This window comes from Halichoerus grypus, chromosome 1, assembly GCF_964656455.1.
Source record: "Halichoerus grypus chromosome 1, mHalGry1.hap1.1, whole genome shotgun sequence".
NCBI lineage: Eukaryota > Metazoa > Chordata > Mammalia > Carnivora > Phocidae > Halichoerus > Halichoerus grypus.
Window position 1 is genome coordinate 9,277,066 of NC_135712.1, and position 22,816 is coordinate 9,299,881.

Here is a 22,816-nt window from a genome sequence, read left to right on the forward strand (position 1 = left end):
CAGCCCGAAACGCCCAGCCTGTGCCCGAGCGGAGGTGATCTTGCCCCGGACGAGCTGGAAAGCCTGACCCGCTTGCCGCTTCACCCTCACAGGGCCGGTCCTGCTGCAGGCGGCAAGCCACCCCGCCGGCGCTCCTCTTCCCACGGTGCTCGGCTGTCACGGCTTGCCCTGCTGACCGGTGGTCTCCGCCAGCCAGAAGGTAAGCCCCAGGGGGAGGGCTCCCTCTTGTTCGCTCGGGTACCTGGCTGTTTGCTAAGCATTTCTTGAACGGACGAAGAGATGGGTCCTCACGTTCCTTCCTTCACACTCCCCCACCCCAATCTGCTGAGCCGTGCTCCTCTAGGACCAGCCACCAGGGCCACTCTGGCCAAGCCTGCTCCGAGCCCGGCGGGGACAGGGACCCCCGGGCCATCCAGCGGGGACAGCGACCCCAGCAGCCGCGAGAGCTCGTGCGGGAGTACAGGGACCTGTTCCTGCGACCCTCCAAGCCCCTCGGTTTGATGTCTCATCTCCGCCCTCTCGCTTCACCCTGTCCCCGGCCACAGTGGGCAAAGTGAAAGGTGGTAGAGCTGTAGAGAAACTGCTTTTGGTGACGTCATTTGTCCGAGGTGTGCCCATGGCAGGTGTGAGGCCGGGCGCTGAACTAGTCCGGTGACAAAGGGAACTTGCAGGCTCTCGAGACTCCAGGTGGGAAGGGCTGGGCCAGTTGTCCTCTCCCCACTTGGAAGTTTCCAGACCTACTTGCTGAAATGGACGCTGACAACTGTTTTGCTAAGAAGGGTCCTCAGCGCCGTGAACATGCAGATGTGAGTAAGGGGACTGGATGGGACAGCCACCCTGTCCCCAGTGATACCTGCTCCGTGTGTCTGCTGCAGCGCCCTTGCCCCGGCGGACGCCCCGCTTGCAGGGGCTCCCGGCACGATGGCGTGGGCGGCCGTGCTCACGGTGACATTGGGTGAGGGGACCCCGCCTGACACTCACGCCAGGCTCCTTTTGCAGAAGGCTTCCGCAGTAAGTGCTCGGATGGAAGCAGACCGTTTCAGATCAGGACACGGGGCTGACATCGCCTGGGCTCTTACGGACGATTCGGGAATTCATATTCAGTAACAGCTGACAGACAACTAGTTCTGCCTATAAACCCCTGCTTCAGGCTGTAGGTGCCCCCTGCCCCCGCACGGTTGCTGCACAGAGACAGAGGTGTAGACAAGTCCGGAGTGTGGCCAGGAAGGCAGGCTCACCCACCCAGAATGCGGGATCCACGATCAGGCCTCTCTGCACAGGGATCGGTGACCAGAGAATACCCCACTCCAGCCACAGGACACGTAAAATCTTTCTTCTCTGAAGAGCTGAGGGCATCTCCCACCCATTATCTTCTCAGGCTGCCAATCAGTGAGGATGCAGAGAATAAATAAGAGGAAGCTTTCGGTGGAAATGGTTTAACCACAAGAGACCACACCCGGGCAGAGCTTTTCTCTTAGGATTTCCCAGTCTTGGCTGCACATGCGAATTACCTGGAGCTTTAAAGAATCCTGACCACGCCCAGTCCCGTTAGGCCACGCCCTGTGGAGTGAGCACCCAGGCGTCAATACTCCAGTCAGTTCTTTGGGTGATTTCAGCACGCAGCGAAGGTTGAGAATCACAGGGCAGAACAGATACCGTCTGACGTTTTTAAAGTGTCTTCATGTTCAATGTGCCCCACACCTGTGGTCATCACAGCTAAGAATCTGTTCATCTTCTAGCTCTCTACACCACCGTACATTATCCCTCGTGAGCCACTTTCCCACCTGAAAGGGAGGCAAGCTCTTTTTCTGGTTAACTAGGTTATGGATTAAGCAACCCATTGATCCTTTTTCCAGTTCTTTCCTTTGCCGCTGCTGACCTGAGTTCAAAGGGGACACATTGATCCACTCCTCAGCCACTTCCTGTCAGACTTGACCAGGGCTCCTGAATGCTCAGTGAGCTCTCCCAGACTGGAACAAAATCTGGGGTGGTGGGAGCCTCACTTGCACGACTCATGGTGGTCACTGTGCCCAAATGACAGGCATCGAGCGTTCTGAAATGCATCGGTAGCACCTCCTGTCGGTGAGAAGCAGGAACTACCTCGGGCCCATGACCCCATCCTGGCCCTGCATGCACCCCACCCCACAGCCCTGCTTCACTCCCCGCAGAAAGGAGCGCACGTCCTCATCCCCGGGCTGGGCAAAGCAAAGGCAGAGGCATAAATTGCTAAGGCAAGTTCTTTTACTCTGAAAAATCAGTCTGAAAAGTTCACCTATTTGGATACCAAGCTGTAGCTAAAGTGAAATCTCAACTCTCCCCCTAAGAAAAAAGTCAAGGAAATAAATATGCCTGAACAGCAACCAGGCTCCTTCTGATGGTTAACGGGGTCCCATCTCTGACCCGGTTTTCCTACTTTATTCTCACTTCCTAACTTTCCAGAACAAGCGTTATTACCTTTAAAATCAGAAAGCAAACTAGCAAACTAACTCCTAAAAATCGGTTATGCAGAAGGTCAATTCAACAGAATAAACCTCGAATAACTTTCTCTTTCTCATTCCTGCTTTAGAAGGAGTCCGCTTGCATCATGTCTCTACTTTCCTGCAAGTATTTTTAAGGGAGGATTCACGGTTTCTAGATAACGCTGAACTGCTCCAGTTTCAGAAACTCAGCAAAAAGAGGATTTAGTCCATTAAAATGTTCACATCTCCGAGGTAAAAATGTATCTTGAACACAAGAGCAAACATAGTTCTGCAGAAAAACTGGTCCCTGTGTATCTTCTGTTACAGAAATCCATTCCCGAGTGTTCGTCAGGCTCTGCCTAATGTCACTGGTCTCCGGTGTCTCCGGCCCGGCCCCCCGCTCTCTGCGCACGGGGGCCCCCAGACCTGGCAGCCCTCAAGCACCAGACAGGTCTCATCAAGGGTCCAGACCTTGGGGACTTCCTTCGTGCTCACCAAGTCGAGGCCGCTTGAGCTCCGGAGGACTGCCCTGAGGGTCTCCGGGCATCTCTGGAACGTTAACAAACACAGGTTGGCAAGTAAGTGAACACTTCTTTAAAATTAAAAGCTGGTGTTTACTGGGCCCCTGGATGGCGCAGTTGGTTAAGCATCCGACTCTTGGTTTCAGTTCAGGCTGTGAGCCCACGATCGTGAGATCGAGCCCCACATTCAGTGCAGGAGTCTGCTTAAGACTCTCCCTTTGCACCTCCCCACCACGCGCTAACTAAAATCTTAAAGGTGATGTTTACAAAATAAATTTTGTGCCCTGACGAGAACTGAACTGCCTAGCAAGGTCCTATATGGATATAAGAGAAAGGATCCAGTGGTTCTCAATGGGGGCGGGGGGCGATCTCGCCTCTCAGGGAACAGTGGGCAATGTCTGGTGACCTCTGAGAATGTCCCAAGTGGGTGGGGGAGGGGAGAATGGGTACCGGCATCCAGGGGGGCCGCCAGCCTACAATCACAGGACAGCCCCCACAGCAAAGAATTATCCAGCCCTGCAGGTGGAGAACCCTGACCTCTAGCACCTCCGAACCCACCATCTATCATTTACTGTGAGTGGCTGCGCGGGAAGGTGGCCTCCCTGCTGGGCAGAACTCGGCAGCCAGAGAGTCTGAACGATGGGTCTAGTAAGATGCATCCCCGCTTTCTCAAAACGGACTTCAGATTAGGTGATTAGTTTCCAAGAGAACAAAAGAAAATAGTCTACCTTTACTTATATTAAACCACGACCAGTGTCACTCACCTGACTGAATTTCTTCTGTGGGCGGGGTGGAAATTATACTGGTTGGTGCAGAATTCGGCGGAGTATCTGTCTTTAAGGGTATTAAGTTTATCCTCCTTGATTAAAAAAAGTAGTAAAGGGGTACATGGCTCATTAGTGTCATAGGAATCATTTGTGAGGATACCAAATTTCAAAACTACCCCAAGGAGTTGATCATATCATGCAAGACACTAAAAGTTGATGTGCCCACTTATTTAGGAACTAAGGACTATGTTCGGGCACTAAGTTCAGTCATCACATTTACAAGTCAAGCCTTAACTAGTCATCTAAAAGTCCCCAAACCTGTGTTTTGTTCATCTCCAATGGCATGATGAACACCCATGGATGCCACGTATGTAAGGCGAGCAGACACGGTTTCTACTATGGAAAGCTCCAGAAACTGGGTGGCGGGCTGCAGCCACGTCTGCCCGTATGCCCTCCCTGACAGGCGGAAACGGGGACCCCACAGAGGTCTGGAAGCAGGGGGTGGCACTCAGGTCTGTCCCGAAATCTCTCTGGCCACACTATGAAGCCCTTACGGGACGTCCCCTGTTCAACGTTGGGGCCTTCTGGTTTCTATTTTGTTTTTCAACTGCAAGGACAAGTTCTTCTTCCGCCGGAAGTTCTTACCGGGGTGTCGTCTTGCTCCAGGACTGCAGGGTGTTCAGAGTGACCCTCCGGGATGGGGGCGCTCTTGGGTTTTGAGTGCTAGGCTGCAGGGCCTTCTCCTCGGAAGGTGCTGCTGGGGCTGGAGACGGTCTCGCCTGAGGTGGGGGTGTGCAGGGACTGCTGGGGTCTTGGATTCTGCCGGTGGGGGTCCCCTCGGCCAGCCTGGGTCCCGGCGAAGACCCCTGGTGTGGCTGACTCTTCGTTTTCTTTGCTGTCTCGGGCGTTCTCATGCTTAGAACCGGCTTCTCTTTCAAAGGTATTCCAAGTTCATCCTTCTCAAACGTCACAAATGAACAGTAGCCGTCCGTGGAAGAGATGGCCAGGAAGGCCCCGTCGCTGGACCTTTGTTCCCCGAACAGGAAAAAAGGTTAGAAACTGTACCAAAGTCCAAAGGGGCCCCTCTTAAGGCTCTCTTTATTCGTTAGAAAATGCCAGTTCACACAGGATCACAGGCTTGGTGTGAAAGGGAGAAGAGCTTGTGTGCTCCTCACTCCTACCCTTTCCTCCCCAGCCCCAGCTCGACTTTCTCAGGCACTGTGACATCTCAGGACTGTCATCAAAATCACCCAAATAAAGGTGTGATGACCTTCCCCCCCCCACCCCCAAGAAGAAAAAGAAGGAAAAAGGTTATAAAGAGCAAGAAAGAGATGGTGGGTGGGCAGGCCCGGCGGGGGCTAGGGGTGAATCAGGGACCCCGGGGGTGTGGAGGAGCCCAGCAGAAGGCACAGTGCAAAGTGACACCACCAACAAGCGCAGTTCCGGGTGACAGGAGCTCACGGGTATGGGCTTCCTGCTGGGGGGATGGCAAGTCCCCAACAACCAGGGAGCCCACGGGGCACCCCCTCAGTTTGAGAATTAGAGGAATCTCCAGGGCATCGGAATGGCATCATTCAGATGTTACTGTTACCATAGGAAGTGGTATTATAGCAAATTAGAAATGGCTTTCTTTTTAATGTTAATTCCTTTAAAAAGATATTGGTAGGGGCACCTGGGTGGCTCAGTTGGTTAAGTGTCTAACTCTTGGATTCGGCTCAGGTCATGATCCCGGGGTCTTGGGATCAAGCCCCACATCGGGCTCTTCACTCAGCAGGGAGCCTGCTGGAGATTCTTCTCCCGCCCGCCCCAAATTGTGCACGCACACATTCTCTCTCAAATAAATCTTATTTTTATTTATTTTTTAAAGACTTTATTTGAGAGAGGGAGAAGCAGGCTCCCCACTGAGCAGGGAGCCCGACACAGGGCTTGATCCCAAGACCCCGAGATCATGACCTGAGCCAAAGGCAGACGCTCAACTATCTGAGCCAGCCAGGTGCCCCTCAAACAAATCAATCTTAAAAAGAAATGAGAAGAAAAGAGAGAAGAGAAGAGGGGAGAGGAGAGGGGAGAGAGGAGAAGAGGGAGAGGGGAGAGGAGAGAGGAGAAACGAAAAGAAAAACGAAATTAGTAAATACGGGCCAAAAAAGCCATCTATCGTGCTGACGTGCTCCCCCCGAGGGTCTGGTCCAGGGCCCCAGGCCCTGCAGCTCCTCAGCGCCGGCCACTCACCAGGACACATCACTGAGGGTGTGGTAATGTATGTTACACACGTAGCCGAATGGGAACGGCTGCTGGGTGTCGTACAAGAGCACCGAGTCCTCGGAAGCCACAGCAAAGACCAGGCGGTAGGGCAGGCGTACCAGCTCCACCCCCGGCTCCTGCGAGGGTCCGTCTGCTGGGGGGGGGGGGGGGGGGACAAAGGACAGGAAACAAGGAGCAAACGCCAACAAATTCCCCCCCCAAAAGCCCTCTGTAAGGGGACATAAATGACATCATTTTACTGAAGGCCAGTTCTAAGGAGAACCCCCCCCCCCCAGGAACCGGCGAGGACACTGGGTCCTCACCCGAGCGTCGGGGGCACCAAGGAGGTCCAAAAAGATGGGACCGGACGTGTGAATGAAACAGGGCAGGCTGAGGGGCCGCTTTCGGAGAAGGAAAAATAAGGGTCACCGAGAAACATCCTGTCAAGTGACATTTTAACGGTCCTTCAGTTCGTTATGTGCATTCACATCAAGGAATAAGGAGTTAAAAACAGCCGCTTCCAGCCACGGGGCAACAGGGACTGGATTCACTCGCCCACCTGGAGCAACAAACACCAGGCAGAATAGACCAAACGATGGCCTTCCAGACCCCGACCATCAGGCACTGAAGGACACGGATCCCTGAGGGGAGGGAAGTGAGAGGGAGGCCTACATCTGCCTCAGTTTACTGCCTGGAGCTTCCAGACCCGGAAAAGGTAAGAGGGAAGCCGACAGGACGGAGCTGGAAGCAGGAGGCCCAGGCGGCCGGAGCTCACGGGCAGAGACGCGCAGGGGCCCTTTCTGGTCTCCAGCAGAGCACTGATGGGCGCGAGCATGTGAGGAAACCACCCCAGGACAGAGCAAGAACTACAGGAAAGCCATTACTGGCGCTCCCTGCGGCCAGGGTGGAAAACCTAGCTCTCAGGGCTCAGATGAGCGTACTTTGCTGCAGCAGGGGGGAGATTAGCTGTCGACCAAATGCCGCTGGGGTCCGGTCTACAGAAGAGAAGCAGCGCAGTGTTTCCAAGTGACTTCACCGCATCCCAGAATAAAGCTCAAGAATATTTATAAAAATATATCCAGCAGGGGCACCTGGGTGGCTCAGTTGTTAAGCGTCTGCCTTCGGCTCAGGTCAGGATCCCAGGGCCCTGGGATCGAGCCCCACATTGGGCTCCCTGCTCGGCGGGAAGCCTGCTTCTCCCTCTCCCACTCCCCCTGCTTGTGTTCCTGCTCTCACTCTCTCTCTCTCTCTCTGTCAAATAAATGAATAAAATCTTTAAAATATATATATCCAGCATCCACTAAGGTACAGTTCACAATGTCTGGTATCTAACGAAGAATTACCAGGCATTCAAAGAAGAAACTCTGACCCACAATGAGGTGGGGGGAAAAAAAGTCAAAGCCACTCCTTTGTAATAACTCTTAATGTCTTTGTGTACAAACACTGTATTCTGCATGTTCAAGAAGAGGAAAGATGGAGCGTGTTAAGTAGAGACGTGGGATATGTAATACAGAAAACTGAGACACAACAGGCAGGCAGATCACCAGGAAGCCAGGGGGTGACATCAAGTGACCTGATGCACATGTAGGTGGAGGCCCCGGCGGAGAGGTCAGGGCATGACAGAAAAAATGTGATGCTATAATGGTCGAAACTGCCCAAATTTGATGAAAACTATAAACCCATAGATCTAAGAAGCTCAGTGAACCCCAAGCATGAGAAACCTGAGGAAAACCACACAAAGGCCCATCATAATCTGACTGCTTAAAGCCACAGACAAGATTTCTCTGTTTACATTAAGGAAAAAAAAAAAAACCCTAAAAAACAAAAATCCAATTCAAACATAACTTTACTGCATAGGAAATGGATGAATGACATTCGACCTGCTTCAGTAGAAAAATATGAGTACCTTTCTTCCTTTAAAGTTTAAGTGAAGAAGGTGTATTCTGGACAATGCAAAAACTGGACACACGTTCTGAGCTCTCCTCCGAGTAACTAAACTGAACCAAACCCACATACCTTTCCCCACAAGATAAAACCCAAACCGCAACCCGTAGCACGACCACTGCGGCTCTAACGTACCTGTTTCCACCACGGGCCTCAATTCAAAGTAGACCGGACAGCAACGGACAGCGAGCGTCGCTTTGCCAGGACACGGAAGATGAGCGATAGGCCTGGAAGATGGGTCATGACCTTTTTAGAAAGAGCACTGTTTCGCACCAAGAGCAAAAAGAAAGGGTAAACGTTTCAACTATGCCTTCAATTGCATACCTTTTAAGATTTTTCCTGGAGAAAACATAAGTCGTATTTGTTACGTTTTCGCCAGATTCCACACATCCAGCTGGGGAAGCAGGGAGAGGGAGAAGAGGCAAGGTTTTATTAGACTGAAGAAGATAAACTCAAGAGCATCCATCCCTGGCTCGTAAAATACTCTCCCCCACTAGCTGTCTGCTCTGGACAATGTTTTTGTGACTGAGGACAAATACAAACAGTCCCAGTCTGGGCTCGGCTCTCACCCAAGCTCTACCCACCTGTCCCCTCCCCCGAGCGGCCCACCCACCCAGGGCGGCTTGAGGCCTGGGCAGGAAGAACAGAGCAGGGGGCCCTTGCGACGAAGACCTCCGCCAGGGAGACCAGCTACTTCCTGCTGCAGAAGCGCTCTCGCTAGACCCCCCGGCTCGGTCCCTGGATTTGAACTTGGCGGCCTGTGCCTGCTCTTTTCCACCTGCCCGCGGGAGCCAGGAGGCCACGGGGGAGGCGGGGGGGCGGCCAGCCTCCGCTACACTCCCAGCCCCCTGCAGCAGCTGACCTTGCTCTGGGGAGAGCCCACGTTTGAGCTCTTCCACACGCACCCCAGGCTGTCCTGAAAACCAGGTCAGACCCGGGCGGAGAATGACTGCCAACCACAGCTCCCTTGGACACCTTCTTGATACACACACGCGAAATCTCACCTGGGACCACCTCGTCCCCACCGGGGCGGGCAGAGGTCCTGTCAGCACTCTCAACCCTCCCCCACCCAGCCCAGCCTGCCATCCCCACCTAACCCATTTGAACAAGCCATGGATCATTACTTCCTTTCCCCCACGCTCACACAACCCACCGCAACCAGTTACAACTCAACTGCGTATCTATTCACACGGTGCGGTTTTCAGTCCAGCTCACAGAAACGGGGTCTTGTTTACACCTCCTTCCGTTGGTCTGCTCCGTCGACCACTCATGAACGCTAACTTGGGTAATGCACCTTTTTACTAGCTGCCTAATATTCACTGCTATGAGGATACCATACTTCATTCACCCATCTTGTTAATCAGTATTGTTTTTTCACAGCTACAAACAATACTTGCAATAAACATGGTTGAAAATATACTTTTTCGTACTAGGTTTTCATTTCTTAAAGACTGAGTCTAAGGTGAGGGGCAGATTGGCTGACGAGGACATGCATTTAACGGTGACCAGACTGTTTTCTGAATAGGCTGTAACCATTCACAATCCCACCAGCAATACCCACATTCTGCTTGCCCATCAGCAGCGATATTTTCACTTTTTTCTGGTCTGAAAAGAATAAAGAGATACCTCATTGTGTGTCACTTTAATTTCTATTTCTGTCACTGAGTTTCCAAACCTTTTCCTTTGTGTGCTGAACGCATAGATCTGCCTTTTTGTATCTTTCACCCATTTTTTTTCTTCTGGGTTTTCCTTTTTTCTCATCACTTTGGAAGAGCCATTGTAAATGATATACATAGGCTCTCACCCATTTTGTTTCTTCTGGGTTTTCCTTTTTTCTCATCAATTTGGAAGAGCCATTGTCAATGATATACATAGGCTCTCTCTTTCCTGTGACGTAAACAGTATTTTCCAGTTCTGTTATGTGTTGACTGATTTCGCTTACAGGGTGTTTGCTGTACAAAGGTTCCCCAGTCAAATGCAGTCGAAAAGGCCTATCATTTATGAAATTCCAGGTTTCCAGTGTTAAGTTTGTCTTCCCTGTTCTTAGGATGTCCTCCTACATTTTCACCTTTTATATTTAAGTATTGAATTCACCTGGAATTTATTTTTTTATATGTAAGTTAAGGGTCCAGTATCATTTTCTTCCAGACACCTGGACATCCTAGTACCATTCACTCAGTAATTCATTCTTCCCACTGAAACACCACCCAAGTCAGTATTTAATTCCCTTTGATCTCAGGACCTATTTCTGGACTTTCTGTTCTGGTCCACTCATCTGTTTATTCCTATACTAATAACCATGTTGACTTTATGGTAGAAGTACCAACAGGTATTTGCTGACACTCGGTCAAACACCTGCTCAAGTGTTATTATTTTCCATACTTTTAAAACTATTCTTGGGGCGCCTGGGTGGCTCAGTGGGTTAACCGTCCAACTCTTGATTTAGGTTCAGGTCATGATCTCAGGATCATGAGATCAAACCCTGCGACAGGTTCCATACTCAAGGCACAGTCTGCTTGGGATGCTCTCTTTCTCTCTAAATGGATAAATAAAATCTTAAAAAAAAACAACCTTGTTAAGCCCACCTGGTGTGAGGAGCAAAGATCCATCAGGAGTAAAACTAAGTCTACGAAAGAATGACTTCATGCTGTCATCATGAAACATCCGGTAACTTCTTGCCTGTGGCACACAAGTTTAAACATTAATCCAAATCTTTACATTCACAAGAAAGGCTAACCAGTTTTTTTTAATTTTACACAGTATCATTTATTACAAAATAATAGATGAAATATATTACAAATCAAATAATCACTCAAGACTGCAAGAGTAGGGGTGCCCGGGTGGCTCAGTTGGTTAAGCGCCAAACTCTTGATTTCAGCTCAGGTCATAATCTCAGGGGCCTGGGATCGAGCCCTGAGGCCACATTCAGCAGGGAGTCTGCTTGAGATTCTCTCCCTCTGCCCCTCACCCCACTCTCCCTCTCTCAAAAATGAATAAATCTTAAAAAACTGCAAGAGTCTCATGAAGACTAACTGCCCATTTGTGTTTGTTAAGGAAAGCTGTGTGTGTCGGGGCGCCTGGGTGGCTCAGTCCGTTAAGCGTCTGCCTTCAGCTCAGGTCATGATCTCAGGGTCCTGGGATCGAGTCCTGCATTGGGCTCCTTGCTCAGCAGGGAGCCTGCTTCTCCCTCTCCCTCTGCTCCTTGCCCCCCTCAAATTTAAAAAAAAAGGAAAGCTGTGGGTGTACATGGGTGTGTGTGGGGGCTCTACGGTTATTTTACGAAGCCTCGATGAGAACACAGCACACCGTGAGCAGTGGTTTGTCTGGAGAATGAGACTGGGGTGGGGGGACTCAAGACGACAACCAGGGGCCCTTTGTTATCTGTGTGTGTCCACTGAGAATTTCCAACTTAATGAACACTTCTTAGAAAACACTCCGCTACTAAACCGGTAGACCTATCTTTCCAAACATGTCTTAAACGCCTGCGTGGGACGGTTTTTGCTCCAACTCACTGACACTTGATGAACACTAAGCATTAGCTCTCCAGGACCCTAAGACCCAGCGTCACCCTCCTCACCACAGGGGAGCTCGCCCGCGTCACCAGTAGCCGCTTGCCTGAGGACGGGATTCGCACTGTGTCCCTTTTTTGTTCCAGTGACCGACCTGCTCCCTTTTGCCTAAGTGCCTGTGTCCGTAGTCTTGATTCTTCTAGGACCAATGGCTGGGTCTCCGTAGTCCGCTAGCAACATTCTCTCCATACCGGCCACAATGGTATACGGCCTCTTGCCAGACAACCTGATGCTTGACCCACCTGCCTTCCTGTTGCACAGTGCCGGGGTCCCCCTAGGTCCGAAGTTCTCGACCCTCACTACACCTCAGGATCCCAGAGGCCCTGCCAACCTCAAGCCAAGTGAATGACATCTGGGGGGAGGGGGACGGGTGCCCATATTTCTTAATGCTTCCAGGGGACTCCACAGTGAGCCAGGGTTGAACACCTCTGTCCACCGTCAGCAGCTGTCCCCTGCCCCCCCCAGATGTCCCCAGTCCCATGCACACCGGCCCAACGGTCTAACTGAGCCTTGACTGGATCTGAGGAAGTACAAGGTAGTTCAAGCGTCAGGGGCCTGAGACCAGCGGTTTAGCCATAAGACACGGAGGAGCTCATGACCTCCCGAATCTCAACGCAAGCCCTGCTAAAGTAGAAGGTCAAGTATTTCCTACCTCTCCTTCGGCCCCTATTCCAGACAGCATTTTTGAGACATTAAAAGCCACACGTTTCTTCTGGGTGCTGTAGACCCTCAGGATCCTAAAGAAAGAAGACGACTCTGACTGGTCCCTTCTAGTGAATGAAGTGGTTCACACAGAAGCAACCAGTACCAAAACTGAAGACCGATTAAACCATGTGAGCCTGCGAGAGCACGGGTAGTAACGGCTGTCACCCTGTCACACATTAACTGTGGCAGAAGCAAGCCACTGAGGCAGGTCACTAATGAAGTGAGGAAATAGGTCCTAACTAACTTCATTTCTTACTGAACGTTTCAGCTTATCAAGTAAGACGGGCTTTAGGCCTGGCCTTTTCAGGCTTTGGACACTCAGCCCAGTGGTGATTTCTAAGACTGTGGTGATACTTGTTTCAGACGGTCTTGCCCTCAGGGATTTGGAAGAGTACGGAAAACACCAGCATATAAATTTGGTTGGTGCTAATTCATATTATTCCCACTAGCTAATCAGATCCTTATATTCCTGATGGCCCAAATAAAACACACAGATCAGAAAATAAATGCACATACAATATAAAGGTGTTTATTTTTCATAGCTTCTCCTAACGCTCCCACATTGCTGGGCCATCTGAAATCAAAGGTGTTATGATTAAAAGTAGTCGGGTAAATACTCAAAAAGACTATTCTGACCGGTGAGTAATATACCCAGCACCTCTGATGTTTAGTTCCTTGTTTCAAGAACACAATTAAATGCAGGACACCAGTAAACACAGCAACAAAAGCTCCTTCCAAGAAAGACAAAATATTCTAGGTTTACATTGATTTAAGTGGAATCATTAAAATCCCTGCAGTAGTAAACTATAATCAAAAAGTGAAATAGGGGGCGCCTGGGTGGCTCAGTTGGTTAAGCGACTGCCTTCAGCTCAGGTCATGATCCTGGAGTCCCGGGATCGAGTCCCGCATCGGGCTCCCTGCTCGGCAGGGAGTCTGCTTCTCCCTCTGACCCTCCTCCCTCTCATGCTCTCTGTCTCTCATTCTCTCTCTCTCAAATAAATAAATAAAATCTTTAAAAAAAAAAAAAAAAAAAAGTGAAATAGGGGCATCTGGCTGGCTCAGTCGGTGGACCGTGCGATTTGATCTCAGGGGTTGTGAGTTTGAGCCCTGCACTGGGTGTAGAGATTACTTAAAGATAAAATCTTAAAAAAAAAAAAAGAAGAAAGAAATATCGAACCCTACCGTTAGGTGCCCCTTCTTGCCTAAGTCATAGTTACATAAAACACTTTTTCTTTAAAAGTTGCCCATGAAATTCCAAAGTAATTCAAAGCTCTCTCTGCATTCATTCACCCATTCAATAAAGATTTACTAAGCACTACATATAAGGCACTTGCCCTAATTAGTTTCTAATTTCTTGTTATGGTGTAAGAATAACAGTAAAGCCAAATGCTTTATATGAAACCAAGAACGTGGATGGATGGATAGATGGACAGATGGATGAATCAAACCTAGACTTTGCTTTATTATTGGTTAAGTGGTGATGAAAACACCTCTGCAGAAAGATTAAGCCAATAGAGAAGACAACTTGCCAAATACTTACGTACCTGTCACAGCTGAGGGTAGCAACATACTGACCCAAGGGGTCCCAGGTTACTCCTTGGACATAACTTTTATGTTCATTAAAGATGGAGATCTTTTGTCCTGTGAATAAAGCACACAACAGCATTATGGAAACCTACTCAAACCTGACGAGTGGCGTCAACTACACTTTAGGTATGACGCCCTTTACCCCATTCCACCATTCTGCCTCTGCACCACGCTCTGTGTCGGGCTCTGGGGAGACAAAGAGGACCCCACAGCTTCAGGGAAGAGACACCCCCATGGACGGGCAGCATGGGACACAGAGGGGCAGCTGAGGCAGCAGTGAGGGTCACGAAGGGGACGGGGCGAGTTCAGCTCTCCAGGTCAGGCGGGATGAAGGGGGTCGTGAAGGAGCAGGTATTGTGAGCAGATCCACGGCAGGAAGGGAGGGCAGTTTAGGCACAGGGAGCAATAAGTAAGGGAGAATTCCAGAGGGTCATGTCCAGGGCCAAAATGGCAAGACAGGGAGGATAGGAGGTACATGACTGCGACCCTCGTGTACAAGGAAAAGGTTCTGGGAATCCAAGGTGCGGCTCGACTGGGAAGCGACCTGCGTGAGGAAGATGAAACCGAGGTTCACAGAGAACACGGGCAGTACCCTAGTTAGGAGGGGACAGCAGGCCAGGCTGGAGGCGGGGGCCGAGCAAAGCTAGCAGGGGTGGAAAAGGGACTCCGTGGAGAGAGATTAAGCCAGGAGTGCATGAAGATTAGCTGGGTAAAGAGAGGAGGGAGTTAGGAAGCCCTGGCCATTCAACACAAACAAAAACCCCCAAAACCCTCTTCTCTGAAAAGGAGTCTACGCTCGCTCACTCACCTCCCCCAATCTTCCCCTCCTCTCAGCCCTCTGCAGTCTGGCTTCCGCTCCCCTCCACAAGTTGCCCGTGACCCCCTGGCCCCCCCCATGTCCGTGAAACGCAGCGAGTGTGCTTCAGGCTACACCCCCCAGCCTTCCTGCGAGTCCTTTCGGGGAGTCTGTGACATTAAGGTGGCCCGGGGCTGGGTGACGGCACCTCCTCAGACGCCCTCTGAGTTTTACAAGTCTTTTTAACCCACAGTTGCGTCGTTGGGTCGGTGTGTGAGTGCGGGGGTTTCTGGAGAGGGACTCTGGAAGCCACCTGCCCTGGGGCTCGAGCGGCTGCCCCTGCCCTTGCTGCTCCCACAGGCGGGAGCCTCCTCCCCGAAGGAACGCCCGCGGCCCGCCCCTGCCTCGGGCCGGAGCAGCCTGCCTGGCACTGCCGCCCCGACGTCACACCCGCCCCCCCGACGTCACACCCGCTCCCGACGTCACACCCGCCCCCTGACGTCACACCCGCCCCCGACGTCACACCCGCCCCCTGACGTCACACTCGCCCCCGGCGTCACACCCGCTCCCGACGTCACACCCGCCCCCCCGACGTCACACCCGCCCCCTGACGTCACACCCGCTCCCGACGTCACACCCGCCCCCTGACGTCACACTCGCCCCCGGCGTCACACCCGCCCCGACATCACACCCCTATCTGACGCCCCACTGGCACGCAGCCTCCATCTTGTAGGATGTAATGACCTGGCCACATTCAAGGTCGTTCCACCTGGCTTCAGGGGGCTTCTGGGTGGACTGTCCACACAGACACTGAAACTATCCGGAGCAATGGCCTGATGTGGGAAAGAGAAGACAACGGGGACACTGGCCCTCCATTTTGCCGAAGTCCGGGACAGAGGTGGGGCAAGAAGGGGGGGGGTCTGGCTGAACGGCAGGACCTAGAACAAACAGACTTTCACAGAGTGGATAATCCAGAGGTGCAGGCAGCGCGGGGGCGGGGAGGGGGTGCCTCCTCCACCCTGACTCCCTCCCAGCGCTCTCGGGCCACGGGAGGACCGGCCGGGAGCACCAGCGGGAGCACGGCAGGAGGCTACGAGGAAACATCAAGGCTGAGCACGGTCTGCAGGGGGCAAAAACGGCCCAGCGTTAGCCACTAAGCGGCTTTTGGCATTTCGCTGCCATTCCTACAGATTCTCACATGTCTACTGTCTCCCCACCCAGAGAACAGGTTCTATAAATGAGCGAGGTTGTCCTTGGCTGTCCTTGCTGTCAAACGGACACCTGACCCTACCTTTCCCAACACGGCGAATTCAGGGCCCATCGATGACGACGACGTGCTAAACCCAAGAGCCTGAGTTCCACGAAGACAGGGGTGAGCCCTGCCCCCAACACGTCTGCATCCCCATGCATGTGGGACGGACCTCGCTCCGGCACCACGGCTAAGCCTCCTGCACTTGGACTGGGACCCTAAAACTGAGTCGGATCCATGACACAGGGGCATCCTCACCTGCTGAGCCAGACAGCTATTTTAGTTCACTCAGAAACTCTTCTTATGCCTTTAAAGATAAAGCAGGTTATGGGCGCCTGGGTGGCTTAGTCGGGTAAGTGTCTGCCTTCGGCTCAGGTCTGGATCCCGGGTCCTGGGATGGAGGCCCACATTGGGCTCCCTGCTCAGCGGGGAGTCTGCTTCTCCCTCTCACTCTACCCTCATGCCCTCTCTCTCTCAAATAAATAAATATTTAAAAAATAAAAAAACATACAGCAGATTAGACTTTTTAGCCACTTAGAAGATTCCTTCCCCCTGACAATAAGAGAAACGTGTCAGCTACCTTTACTGACGTCCCATATGATGGCCGTATTATCCACAGAGGCAGAAGCCATTAAATTCCCGTCGGCTGCCCAGCAAATATCGTACACATCTTCTAAGTGGCCCCTGGAGTCCAAAGAGGAGAAAGAGGGGGAAAAAGCAAATCTTGTCTCAACAAGAGAAAAACCATCAAAAATTTACAGGCAAACTCAGAGACCATACATTAGGATTTTAGAAATTTCCATGGGAACTGTATTAGCTGCAGCTAGGATCTGCTACCTTCACGGGTAATAATAGCTTTATAATTGATTCAATCTGACTAAAGAAAATTTTATAGCAGAAATAAAACCCATTTTGGGGCGCCTGAGTGGCTCAGTCGGTTAAGCGCCCAACTCTTGGTTTGGGCTCAGGTCATGATCTCAGAGTCGTGAGATCGAGCCCCATGTTGGGCTCTGGGCTGGCTGTGGAGCCTGCTCGAGATTTTCTCTCTTCCTCTGCCCCCTCCCCCTCAACTCTCTCTCTTAAAAAAAAAGAGAAAGAAAGAAGATCCATTTTAATCGTTGTTTCTAAGTCAAAATGCAGAGCACCTGACTGGCTCAGTCAGTAAAGCATGCGACTCGATCTCAGAGCTGTGAGTTCAAGCCCCATGTTGGGTGTAGAGCTTACTTAAAAATTTTTTTTAAATAATAAAAAAATGCATGTGAGTTGAATGCATTCAGATCAGTTAGATAAATCACTCCCGTGGGCCTTCCCCAAGTTACCTCAGGGTTTTTATGACAGTCCAATTCTCCTTATTCAGCTGAGCCTCATCCTCATCCTGAAAAGCAATCTGTTCTGGCTCCTTGTTGTCGTTGACCTTCCACAACAGAATGACAGCATCTGTGGAGTGATTCGGTTAAAGATAAGCCATGCTTTTTGCATGCTCCATTTCTGGGCTTTTAGGATATTAAACCCTATTTACGTTGTTCAATAGACACTATGGTCACCATGAGTGACTTCTAAGAATTTGGACAGGACAAACAGGTTTGCCTTCTGATCTAAAACTCCAAAATCAAACTCATACCAGATCAGAGCTATCCAGAGTCACATGCAACAGAAGAGTCCCTAGGCCGGCAAAACACCACTACAAAGCGCTATGTTAACAAATCCTAAGGCATTACCTATGGATGGCTGAATAGGGAAAAACCAAGAGCCATCAAGCAAGGATTGGCAAATCATTCCCAGCTATCTTAGCCTCAGCAGGATTTAGCATCTTAACTCCTCAGTGACCTCACCTGTAAAATGGGGATAACAGCATATACCTACCTCATAGGGCTTTCTCGGGGATTAAATGAGTTAATATGCATAAAGCACTTAAAACACAATGCCCAGCACATGGTGACACATGGACGCATTAGCTACTCATATGGACACACCAGATACCTCAGCCTCATGTCATCCATTGTCTGGGTGCTCCAACTCCCTGTGCTCTGACCCCAACTCTCCACACAAGTCTGAGCACCCCTTGGCTTCCCTCTGAATGCCAGCAGGACAGTCACTGAGCCGGCTGTATGGGCACGAGTGTGGAATTCTGGGAGCCGGGTGGAGAGGAGATCAGCCTTGACATTGGCAGGTGGACACTCTCCACTGCTAATGGCAGGTTTCTGGGCCTCCAAGGCCAAAGGACTTGGCAAACCAAAGGCTGTCCTGTGCGACCTCTCAGAAGACAGCCTGCCGGCCTCCCCCAGTGGCGTTCCCCACCTTCCACCTTTCCCTCTGTGCACACACGCCCTGGACACCACGGCACTGAACTTCACCGGGTCGCTTTCCTCCTTCTGCAAACGAAACCTGTGATGTGTTTTATTTTCTAGTAACTTCTAGACTCTTCTGGTGTCAAAGCATGGTAAAAAGATTTACTTTTTTGGTAGTAGTTTTATGCTATTTAAGCACAAGCAGAAAATATGAATCAATCTACTCCCACCAAGGAAACATAATTTATTTTTATTTTTTTTTTTTTAAAGATTTTATTTATTTTCTTGACAGAGAGAGACACAGCGAGAGCAGGAACACAAGCAGGGGGAGTGGGAGAGGGAGAAGCAGGCTTCCCGCAGAGCGGGGAGCCCGATGTGGGACTCGATCCCAGGACCCTGGGATCATGACCTGAGCCGAAGGCAGACGCTTAACGACTGAGCCACCCAGGCGCCCAAGGAAACATAATTTAGAGGGCCATTCAGACAATTCTCCCCCAAGTGAATTAATTAATTACGAGAGACGTGGGAAAGACTGTGATCACTTGGATACCAAGCCAGCAATCAAACAAGGCTAGGACAGCTGTATTGGAACACTGGCAAAATGGTTAGCGCCCTACTTGTCTCCACCAGCAGAGTGGGGTGAGGGGGAGTCGCTGGCGGGGGGTGGAGTGGGCATTTACAAACAGCTCTTCTCAGGTTAAGCTTGCTGTCCTCCATCCCTTCATGCTCCTCAGAACGCTATTTTACTAAACTATCTAAATGACGGATTGAGAGGTCAAGTGACCTCTAAAATAAAAAAGCATACTTAGCTCAGATCTCACTATTTAACATGAGACACAAAGGTATCTGGTTTCTAAGGAATTTTGAAGGCTAATACTAACACTCACCATCTCCTCCTGATGCTAAAATTTCCCCATTTGGAGAAAAACGCACAACATTGACAGCTTTGGTATGGCGAGCAAGATTGGACAAAAATTCAACAATGGCCTTTCCGTCGGGTCCTTTTTCCACCTTCCAGATCTGTTGAGAACCAAAACATTCGTTCAGAGAACCATATAGTGAGCACCTACCATACTGTGCTTACTAAAACAACACTAGGCTAATTTTCAGGAAGAAAACAGTTTTTCTTTTGCTACATAAAATGGAACTTCTTTCTAAAACGTAAACTAACAGTCCCATTGCTCGCTGCCCTCCCTCCTACCTCTTTCTAGTGCAAACTGTTCCCCAACAGGAACTGGCTCGAGATTCTAATTTCATGAGCATCCAGCTTATCAATTTGGGAAACATTCCCCAAGGAGCAAAGCTTTCTTCTGCTTTCATGGTTCATTCAAGGCCCTGAGAATTTCTCTCTCTGCGCTAGATGACAGAAGAGTCGGAGTTTGTTGACACTCGTCTTAAAGGAAAGAATGGAGAAGGCAGCTTCAGCAGCGCTTCTCTGTATCCCTCCCAATTTACCCGAACGGCGGTGTCCACGCCCGCGGACGCCAGTCTGTGGATCCTCCCGGCCGCGCCATGCTGGAAGTCGAGGCTGTACACCGGCTCCTTGTTGTGCCAGGCTATTTCGCAAGTAATGACTTTCATCCTCCCGAGCCTTGAGGGAGCAAAACAAATTCCTCCAGCACCGTTCTTTTCCCAAAGACAGGAAAGCTGAAAATCGCTGGTAATGAACTATCAGAGCAGGAAAGGGGTCCTGAACGCTTATTATGAGCCCGGAACCCTGCTCATCATTAAAAATGCACGCCGTACCGGGAAAGGATGCCAGTGTTGACCTCTCACGTATCGCCTTGCAGGTGCACCTAAAAAGCTTCACTGAGCCGAGGCTGTTGGGTTTATTTTACTGCTACGTCCGGAAAAGCAAAATGGAACACGCAGGCAGAGGAAATCAAGGGGCCGGGCCCTGCTGCGCGACCGCCCCCGCTTGGTGGGGGTTGGGGGGCGCTCCCGGAGAGCCAGGGGTCGGGTCGCTCGGGTGAGGGGCTGTCCGGGGCAAGGGGCCGCCCGGGAGAGGCCGCCTGGGGGAGGGGACCGCGTGGGGGGGGAGGGGAGCCGCGGGGGACACCCACCTCCCAGGGGCGGGGGCCACCAGGAGGAGGGGGTCGCCCAAAGGAGGGAACCGGGGCCGGAGGGGACCTCCCCGCGTTCGCAGGCCGCAAGGGACGGGGCGCTCGGCCGGGAAGCCGAAAGCAGGCCTGGCCCGGTGGAGGCCGCACCGGGCCGGGGCGGGGACCGGCCGTCCGAATGCACGCCGCTCCGGAGCTATGCCGGGATCCGGGGGCCCGCCCTCAGCGAGATCCTCTCACCCCCGTCCGGCCCCGCAGGGAGACCGTGGGGACGCCGGAGCCAGCGCCGGGGAAGCAGTACCTGCACGGACACGGTCAGTCGACTGCACCGCCAGCTCCCGCCGCCGCTTGCGCTTCTTCCCGCGCGCCGCAGCCCCCGCCTCCTGGTGGGCGGGACTCCGCGCGACGCCCCGCCCCTTTGTCGGTGGGACTCTGTTCGCCCCGCCTTCGTGTGGGCGGGATTGCGTGGCGCTCCGCCCCTCCTCCGGCTGCAGAGAGTGGTCCAGAGGTGCTGAGTCCTCGGAATCCCCGCCGGCTCCCGCCGGTTCACTTATTACGTGCCCGACCGACGCCTCTGTGGAAGGCGAGTTCATCGTCTCATTCATTCAATCATTTCTTCCCTTCTTAACTCTTTTAGCAAACATTTCCTGAGCATCTGCCAGATGCTGGACCCTATGCCGGTGCTGGACAAGCAGTGCAGAGAGAAACTCAGACTGACTTACCCTCAGGGAGTTGCCAGTCCGGTAAAAGGAAAAGAGCGGTCCTGTAGGACAGGTGGGAGGCTGTATCTCTGAGACCCGCCCAAGACCACCCCGTCTGTCCCTGGTATTCTTTCACAGCGAGTGTTTGAGAGCTGTAACCTGCATCAGGCCCCGTCTCGGTCTCTGGAGCTTCAAGCATCAGTGAAACACAAAGTCTTTTTGGGCCTTCTGTAGTCGTGTACGCAAGTAATTATTTTAAAAAGGAGTGTGGGAAAAAAAGTATGTAAGGAACAATGTGCTCGGTTATTTTGATCTGAAGCCTCAAGGGAAGTCTGAAGAGAAGAGGGCATTTAAAATGGGCTTCAAGTGATAGAGTTTTGGATGATCAGCTCTGGGAAATGGGAATTTAAGCTTAAAGAAACTCACAGTTAACAGAGGCACATGGGGGAGCAGTGGGACTTGCGATGGGAAAGGATGGATGGGGCAAAACCCCGGAAGCATTTAGACGTGAATGAGCAGGTCATTTGGACATGTGTGTCTCAAAGGCAGTTTTCTTATTCTAAATTAACTGGAATCCTGCATATATTAGTCTGGGAGCTTCGTTGAGACGAGATGACAGGTGGACACTCTCTTTGTGCTGACAAACAGCAGGTTTCTGGGTCTTCAAGACCAAGGGGCTTTGCAAAACGAGTGCTGCTCTGTGCAACCTTGCAGAAGAGAGCCTGCCAGCCTCCCCCAGGTGGCTCTCCCATTCCCCACCTTTCCTCTGTTCTCTATCTTTCCCTCCCTCCCTCCCTCTCCCTCCGCCCCCTCCCTGGATATCATTGCACTTGAACTCAACCAGGTTTCTTCTTCCTTTTGCAAACAAAAATGTAGAATTTTGTTTTTTTATATATATTGGCTTTTAGAATGTTTTGGAGAGTTCAAAGCAATAAGCAGATGTGGTCATAAACACTTGTTAAACACGTAATTTAACATTTTCAAGAAAGGTTGTAAATCAGAAGCCAGAACTAGATGCAGCAGGCCTTTTGAAATGGGATAATTTTCTAAATAGGACAATTTATCAGTGAGCTTCCAAGAAAGCCAGGAAACAAAGACCTTGGGTTGAATAGCTTTTACTTGATAAAAGGAACATATAGGTTCATCTAAGGAGCCAATTCTTCTTTTTTTAGGAAAAAGAATGACCTGGATTCTCATATAAATGCTGGTTGATTCTTTTAGCCAATTTTATGAAAGTTATAGAAGTTGTCTATAAATGGATGTCTTGTGTTGACAGGAATGACTGGAAACTCCTTAAGCCTGATTTCTACAGTAAACTAAGAGAATTTAATCCAGATATGTAGCTTTTAGATCTTCTCTCTTAAATCAAGGCTAGGATTTAGAGAGCTTGGACTGGGAATGACTAACATAGGTAACCTGGCTGTTTTAAAAGTACAGATTCCTGGCCCTATCTAGGCCCACTGATTCAGAGTATCCAGCAGGGGGCGCCCCTGGAGGGGCTGCATTTTCTCTCATAATGAGTCTGGTTTGGATCCAGGGGTTCAATGTCTCTCATAACCACCAGGTTTCTCCCCGTTTCTGACAATGCTCTTGGTTCACAAATGAATCCTCTGACCATCTCCTAGAGTGCCAGGATTCTAGACTGTAGATTAAAAAAAAAAAAGACATAGGTTTAGGTACTAAATATACACGAAGGAGATGGCTTTCTTGGTGAAAACTGGGGGGGGAGCGCGGGGGGGGGGCGCTTGACGTCAGTGCCCGCCTGGTGAGCCACATGGTGGCCCAGAGTGGGGATCTGAGATGTGTCAAATGTTTTCAAAAAGAAAGAAAGGAGGGAAAGAGGGAAGAAAGGAGAAGGAGAGAAGGAAGATGGAAGGCAAGTGTTTGGTGGAGACCTCAGACTTTTGCACCAAGATCTATGGCAAGTGA

At 51.0% G+C, this 22,816-nt stretch overlaps 1 protein-coding gene across 4 annotated transcripts; it reads right to left on the minus strand.

Annotated features, from left to right (window-relative positions):
* Positions 1-2,223: 2,223 nt before the first annotated feature.
* CHAF1B (chromatin assembly factor 1 subunit B) lies at positions 2,224-20,600 on the minus strand. 4 transcript variants are annotated; one of them, XM_036075274.2, is made up of 14 exons: positions 20,492-20,600; positions 19,582-19,717; positions 19,014-19,146; positions 17,158-17,275; positions 16,419-16,522; positions 13,751-13,847; positions 12,154-12,238; positions 10,518-10,611; positions 8,257-8,326; positions 8,068-8,159; positions 5,977-6,142; positions 4,393-4,773; positions 3,745-3,839; positions 2,224-3,008 (listed from the first exon to the last, which is right to left on the minus strand). In XM_036075274.2, the coding sequence occupies exons 2-14, from the start codon at positions 19,705-19,707 to the stop codon at positions 2,917-2,919; spliced, it is 1,653 nt and encodes a 550-aa protein (XP_035931167.2). In that variant the 5' UTR covers positions 19,708-19,717; positions 20,492-20,600; the 3' UTR covers positions 2,224-2,916. The 4 variants fall into 4 exon arrangements, with proteins under 4 accessions (XP_035931167.2, XP_035931168.2, XP_035931166.2 ...); XM_036075275.2 differs by having other exon boundaries at positions 5,977-6,139; positions 20,488-20,561; XM_036075273.2 differs by having other exon boundaries at positions 20,488-20,561.
* Positions 20,601-22,816: the final 2,216 nt, after the last annotated feature.

Excerpts from the sequence above, each read along its gene's own strand:
- CHAF1B (XM_036075274.2), bottom strand. The coding sequence starts at position 19,707 with ATGAAAGTCATTACTTGCGAAATAGCCTGGCACAACAAGGAGCCGGTG. Across the intron at positions 19,147-19,581 it reads GCGTGGACACCGCCGTTCGG|ATCTGGAAGGTGGAAAAAGG; the intron begins GTAAATTGGGAG and ends GGTTCTCAACAG. Across the intron at positions 13,848-16,418 it reads CATATGGGACGTCAGTAAAG|GACAAAAGATCTCCATCTTT; the intron begins GTAGCTGACACG and ends CTTTATTCACAG.